Source organism: Megalops cyprinoides, chromosome 3 (assembly GCF_013368585.1).
Source record: "Megalops cyprinoides isolate fMegCyp1 chromosome 3, fMegCyp1.pri, whole genome shotgun sequence".
Taxonomy (NCBI): domain Eukaryota; kingdom Metazoa; phylum Chordata; class Actinopteri; order Elopiformes; family Megalopidae; genus Megalops; species Megalops cyprinoides.
Genome location: NC_050585.1, coordinates 54,022,969 through 54,030,404, shown reverse-complemented (window position 1 = coordinate 54,030,404; position 7,436 = coordinate 54,022,969). Strand labels below are relative to the sequence as shown.

At 46.3% G+C, this 7,436-nt stretch overlaps 1 protein-coding gene across 1 annotated transcript in view; it reads left to right on the top strand.

Annotated features, from left to right (window-relative positions):
* The first annotated feature begins 1,063 nt into the window (after positions 1 to 1,063).
* Positions 1,064 to 7,436, top strand: part of oatx (organic anion transporter X) — a 14,903-nt gene continuing 8,530 nt past the window's right edge. Inside the window, exons 1-3 of the mRNA XM_036523148.1 lie at positions 1,064 to 1,506; positions 2,526 to 2,629; positions 6,395 to 6,549. Coding sequence (XP_036379041.1) covers positions 1,090 to 1,506; positions 2,526 to 2,629; positions 6,395 to 6,549 — 676 coding nt within the window. The 5' untranslated portion in view covers positions 1,064 to 1,089. The remainder of the gene's footprint in view (positions 1,507 to 2,525; positions 2,630 to 6,394; positions 6,550 to 7,436) is intronic.

Below are 7,436 nucleotides of genomic sequence, written 5' to 3'. Positions count from 1 at the left end.
GCTGTGTTTCGTACCCCTCCTGCCCCACGGGTACCAGGTGTAAGAGTGTAATGTGCAGCACTGTTATCAAACGGTTAGTAAACAATAAGTGCGGTAAAGACAGAAGATGGATCAAAGGAAGAACAAGTGTAATTCACTGTGCCCTAACACCGCATGAACCCAACCATGCAGCAGACATGGGCCATAATATTGACTTAAACCGCGTGGCCTTTGTCTTTCTGTTTAGGAGGTGAAGGTCCATGAGTTCTGCGTCTTTCCGCGAATTGACACTGCCTCCTTGTTGGCGCTGGCGGAGAAGTCTAAAATGCTCTCAAGGGGATTTCATACTTTTGGTGTGAGATTAAAATCGTGATTTGCATATTTGTTATGAGCCTGTAAGGAGTACAGAAAGAAACTATGAGCATTGAATATTTACACACGATAGCCTGGTGTACAGCCATTTTTGCATATCTACATTTGGAAAAATCTGAATACGGAATGACCCGCCTGCGTCAAGAGCGTGAGTTCCCGGTACAATGATCTGAAAGTGTGTTTGGACCTTGGAATTCCACCATAAACGCTCACCGTTGCATGTATGGCTTCCTTATCTTTTGTAGGTTATTATATCAAGCATCCGTTTTTACTTAGACGTAATTTATGCGTTAAAATGGTTGTAGAATGATTTAGAGTGTTAGAACGATTTAGTGGTAGAAAATAAGTTGACTCCGACTAGCTCGTCAATTGAGGCAAACGTTATTCTTGGAAAACAGAACACTGGCATCCACATAATAGACAGCTGATAACCATTAACCCCCTTTCAATCATTGTTACAATATCCCCAGTTTAAACACCATGTCACCGGCTGAAAAGGCTTGTATACGAGGGGAAAGTATTTAGTCCAGCAGTGGAAAATTAACTCCCGCTGTGAGCGACAGCATTTCTATCACTGCGCACGGTCACTTTTTGACTTCACTTAGTGAAGGAGAGTGAAGGGACAGTCTTGTTTGTGGCTCTGGAGTTTTGAACTTTTCTGAAGTCTGTTTTCTTGCATATTCGACAACATTCTTTCGATATTTGGCGCTTGTCTGCGGTGACGCTCCACGACTCGAGATGGGGTTTGCGGATATTCTTGATGAAATCGGCGGCTTCGGGCGCTTCCAGATGATCCACGTCACGCTGCTGTCTATCCCCGGGCTGCTCATGGCCAGTCAGAATCTGCTGAATAACTTCACAGCTGGCATCCCGGGACATCACTGCACTATCCCCAACGGGACCTCCCTCGCTGTCGGCTACAACGCTTCCGCAGTGGGGCTGGATGACCGAGAGATGCTGCGGGCGTTCATCCCGATGGATGCAGGCTCTAAACTCGCAAAGTGCACCAGGTTCACTGAGGCGCAGTGGCATCTCCTACGGACCAATGTGAGCGTAACTGGAACGCCGGCCAATTTAACGGACCTAGAAACAGAACCGTGCCAAGACGGCTGGACCTACGATAGAACAGAATTTCGGGCCACCATAGTCTCGGAGGTAAGTGACCACGTTGCGCACACAGGACCCAGTGAAATATTTTGAGAAAGAGCCTATCTGCACCTTATAACTACCGGGGTATATACCTGCGTTTAGGGAAGAAACAGACGTGGACGGGAGAATCTAAGAAGGTTCTGCAGGTGTGAACATTGCCAAAAATAGTCACTGAACTCGAGAGACGCGCGTCTTCTTGTGCGTGAACCTTCTCCTCCGTAAAACATCAGTAAACCTGATGACTCAGCGATTATTTAGTTTTCAGGTATCTGATCAAGCGGACCGTTTTACACAACTAAGAGATATGTTCCCTTTGCCCTTTTCCAGGGAACTTCCCATGAAACCGTTAAAATGTGATTACAAAATCAATTATAACACTAATGTTTGTACACCCTTGGGGATTGTGTGCAAACATCAGTGTTAATTATGCCAAACTGAACATTAGTCAATTATGTTTTTGTGGTTATGTTATGTTGGTTTCAGTTAGTTGTGAAATCAACAAAAACATAACGGAATATCAGCAGAATTATAACACGTAAGCACCGTATGAATTTACCATTCAGTCCTAAATTTAAGGCCGTACTCAACTTTGAATTTAAGGAATTTTGCGATTTAACAGCAATTTAACTTTTTATCCTCACTCAGCAGTTGCTGAACGTTTACATTATCTTGGAAGATGCACCTATCCAGACTTAAATAGTAATATAATATTTTTTTTACAAGTCGTCCATTTACATTTAAATGGTTGCAACAGCAATACCTCACCAGGGAATCTAAACAAAAACCTTTCAGTTACAAGCCCTGCTCCTGACCACTACACCACACTTGCACCCTTGAAACGAGTGCATATCTAATGTAAACAGTGTAGGAATGAATCACGACTTGATAGTCTGTGTAGATCAAAGCCCTTCAGAGTGGATGCTGTGGGCAGGATTTGTGCTGCTGTATTTCTGTGGAGCCCTGCTACTGGAGATGAAGTCCTGGGTAATGCAGCAAAGTGACGGCTGATTGGCTCTGCTCCACAGTGGGATCTGGTGTGCACACTCCGCCCACTCAAGCAGATGAGCCAGACCATCTACATGGGGGGTGTCCTTGCAGGAGCCATCATTTTTGGGGGACTGTCAGACAAGTGAGCCCTGTCTCTCTCTCTCTCACTCTCTTTAACATTCCCCAACACTGGCTGTGTAACACTGATACCAGAGCTGGGTCAATCTGTCTCAGTTTGGAAAGTCTGCAATCTGACAGACAGCCTCTCTGAGTGAACACTGCTGAGAGAATGGTGTTGTGGTGTGAAACCTTTTAGCTCAGTGGCACGCAGCTGTGTGAGGTAAGTGGTTAAATGTTATTCATTACTGCTGATCGTGTGGAATCCAGTGTTCAGGCTAGCATGTGCTTTACAGTGATACAACTCCATATATATTCCTCCAGAGCAAGTAGGCTGGAGCCACGCGGAGCTCAGGATGTTATACCCAGCCAATCAAATAAACAGGTACTGTTCCTGTCAGAAAGTACAGTCTGATCGAAAGGTGCAAACGAGAGTTTCGGGCTCTGAGGCGCACCCGTTGACTCACAGCTCGGATTTGTTTGCAGACTGAATCCTCTCTGCTGGGTGTGCTCAGACGGTCATGTACTGACCTGAGAGCAGTTACAGTGGTCTGAGCGCTGGATTATCATTCTCCAAATACCAGCCACTGTATTTCCAGTGCTTAACATTCATTTCCCTGCAGTTTGGCCCTTCATTTAGTGCCTGTGGCTCACAAACCTACTTAGCGAAAGATATTTGTGTTCCGCCTGAGCTGGAAACGCAGGGAGCCCAGACTGCAGACCCAGCTGTCCAGCACACCTACTGTCAGAAATATGAGAGTAGCGAAAATTCTGTGTTTATTGACAGTTCTGGGCCAAAATCGAGGTCTCAAAACAGTCCAAGGACAAAAAGCCAAGAGGGTCAGAACATACACAACCAATCAAAAAAAAAACAGAGGAAAAATCTGAATCCTAGTACAGACAGAGTTCATCAACAGGGGATCAGATAGGCAGACAGGAACAAGGGGCACAGGCAGGAATCAAAGTAAAAAAAAACAGGCAGAACGGTCAGCTGCAATCAGGCAGAGAGTAACCCAAAAGGCACACCGATACAAATGTACAAAGGCTGAAACGAAACAGGCAAACGCACTGAGTCGATCTGACAATGAACCGGGAAAACGGGGAGGTGTAAATACACAGACTAATAATGACAAAACAGGAAACAGGTAACAGACACACAGGGGGAAACACATGGAACAGGAGGACGTCAGGCAGAGGTCCTGACAGACCACTCTCACTCTCTCACTCTCTCTCTCCTGCACTCTCACTCTCACTCTCACTCTCTCTCTCTCCTGCACTCTCACTCTCACACTCTCTCTCTCCCGCACTCTCACTCTCACTCTCACTCTCTCTCTCTCCTGCACTCTCACTCTCTCACTCTCTCTCTCCTGCACTCTCACTCTCTCACTCTCTCTCTCCTGCACTCTCACACTCTCTCTCCTGCACTCTCACACTTCTGCACACTCACTTTCACTCTCACACTCTCTCTCTCCTGCACTCTCACTCTCACACTCTCTCTCTCCTGCACTCTCACACTCTCTCTCCTGCACTCTCACACTTCTGCACACTCACTTTCACTCTCACACTCTCTCTCTCCTGCACTCTCACTCTCACACTCTCTCTCTCCTGCACTTTCACTCTCACTCTCTCTCTCCTGCACTCTCACTCTCACACTCTCTCTCTCCTGCACTTTCACTCTCACTCTCTCTCTCCTGCACTCTCACTCTCACACTCTCTCTCTCCTGCACTCTCACTCTCACACTCTCTCTCTCCTGCACTTTCACTCTCACTCTCCTGCACTCTCACTCTCACACTCTCTCTCTCGCACTCTCACGCTCACTCTCACACTCTCTCTCTCTTGCACTCTCACGCTCACTCTCACACTCTCTCTCTCCTGCACTCTCACTCTCACTCTCACTCTCACACTCTCTCTCTCCTGCACTCTCACTTTCACACTCACACCCTCTCTCCTGCACTCTCACTCTCACACTCTCTCTCTCCTGCACTCTCACTCTCACACTCTCTCTCCTGCACTCCCACTCTCCCACTCTCTCTCTCTTGCACTCTCACGCTCACTCTCACACTCTCTCCCTCCTGCACTCTCACTCTCACACACTCTCTCTCCTGCACTCTCAATCTCACTCTCACACTCTCTCTCTCCTGCACTCTCACACTTCTGCACACTCACTCTCACACTCACACTCTCTCTCTCCTGCACTCTCACTCTCACACTCTCTCTCTCCTGCACTCTCACTCTCACACTCTCTCTCTCTCCTGCACTCTCACTCTCACACTCTCTCTCTCCTGCACTCTCACTCTCACACTCTCTCTCTCCTGCACTCTCACGCTCACTCTCACACTCTCTCTCTCCCGCACTCTCACTCTCACTCTCACTCTCTCTCTCTCCTGCACTCTCACTCTCACTCTCTCTCTCTCCTGCACTCTCACTCTCACACTCTCTCTCTCCTGCACTCTCACTCTCACTCTCACTCTCACACTCTCTCTCTCCTGCACTCTCACTCTCACTCTCTCTCTCTCCTGCACTCTCACTCTCACTCTCTCTCTCTCCTGCACTCTCACACTCTCTCCCTCCTGCACTCTCACTCTCACACTCTCTCTCTCCTGCACTCTCACTCTCACACTCTCTCCCTCCTGCACTCTCACTCTCACACTCTCTCTCTCTCCTGCACTCTCACTCTCACACTCTCTCCCTCCTGCACTCTCACTCTCACACTCTCTCCCTCCTGCACTCTCACTCTCACTCTCGCACTCTCACTCTCTCTCACTCTCTCTCCTGCACTCTCACACTCTCTCTGTCCTGCACTCTCACTCTCACTCTCACACACTTTCTCTCCTGCACTCTCACTCTCTCACTCTCTCTCTCCTGCACTCTCACACTCTCTCTGTCCTGCACTCTCACTCTCACTCTCACACACTTTCTCTCCTGCACACTTTTGCCTTGTCCTGCACAAAGTGACTTACAAGTCAGGCAGAGTATTTGTGAACATGTAATCTTGACTCTTTATGTTTTTTTGCTTGTGTTGTACTCACTTGTAAGTCGCTTACAAGCATTAAAGCATCTGCCAGCGAGCAGTGTCTGCCAAATTAATAGATGGTGATCCTTATATGAGGACCCTTTTTAAAGAGGAGAATTTTAAAATGGTGCAAAAGTGTAATTTTTCAAACCAAAACAATATCAATTGAAAATATGTTTTTCAATACAGTCATATCTCAGTCAGACCCCTGTAAGTTGCTAATTTGTTATTACTGGAGGTTACAATTCCTGCAATGCATTGTGGGACTAGTTTGTAAGATGGCTGTTGGCTGCAGGAGAGTGTACCAGAGGATCGCAAGCACCTCTCTTTGGCGTGTTCTGTGTGAGTGAGGGATTAGTGATCTTAATGCATAATTTGGTGAGCTGAATGTGTTATTGAACACTCCAGCAGGGCAAACAATTGCAGAAAATATGCCAATGTGGTAGTGCTCATACACATATGACATGTTCACGTTTTAAAATTCACTCTAGTGAAAAATGAGCGTCAGCATTTGACATACAGCATGCATTCCAGACGTGGACATTTCATTCGTCTGCATTCAAACATTCAAGACACAAGCATTCCATCTGAAACATCTCCTCAGCTTCACATACCAGCTGTTAGTTACATTAAACTGTGTCAGCATCTTTGGTGACATCTTTTTCAACCACCACGGTGACATTATATTGCAGGATTGTAATAAAATGTGGATGTCAGTGGCAGTGGTGTTTCCGCGATGGCCCTCTGGCCTGTGTTAATGCAATACCTGTGTTCAGGTTTGGCCGCCGAGCGTTGCTGATATGGTCCTACTTCCAGCTGGCCACGCTGGGCACCTGCACGGCCTTCTCGCCCTCCTACCTGGCCTACTGCGTCTTCCGCTTCCTCACCGGCATGTCCGTGTCCGGGGTCATCCTCAACGCTGTCTCCCTCAGTGAGTCCCCACCGGGTCACATGGTACACCGGGTCACATGGTACGCCGGGTCACACGGTACACCAGGCCACATGGTACACCGGGCCACATGTTACAGGCAGGCAGTCAGAGACTGGCAGAAAAGTGTTCATGTCCGCTCCAGCTTAGGAGACAGGTGCAGATATGATTTTTGATCCAATGAGTAATACCTGTTGTATTGATTAACCTGTTTTTGTGGTTTAATATAAATGTTTAATATAATGTGCTCTGACGGTGCTCAAACTTGCCTAAGGACTTTGAGTGTACGCTTAATTTAGAATTGTCATGTAAACCAATAACTGGATGCAGGGGAAAGACAGGGAAGAGAAGAAACACATGAGAGAACACCATGAGACAGAGCTTCAGACAGACATCTAGATGTCTTCAGCATTGCGTTGCTTAAGACTTTAAAACAATAACTTCAATAGAACATTTTAATATGAACATTTTTATATGGTACTTTAACTTATATACTGCATTTGAATCATCAGAACAGAAATTTGAAATTTTTGTATTGGTTTTCGTGGTAAGAATTTAAATTTACTTCCACGATTGATTTGACGTCAGTATTTACCCTTGCACTGCAGTCTTAGTCTCAGTCTCAGTCTCACTGCTGGGGCTTGTGTATCGTGACAGAAAGCTAAAAGTCAGTAAATAAAAGTAAAAGTAAAAATAAGGGCATTCATTTACAAAAACAACTTGAATACAAACCTTTACTTACAAACCCTACTGACAACCAGTTTCTTTCTCTTGTATCTTGCATCATAACCTGTATCAGTCAACTGTTGAGACTGTTGAGCAAAGTCAGATGCAGGTTAAGATTCAAGGAAAAGATCAATCAGCTGGAGTGAAAAGCAGCAGAGAAAGTG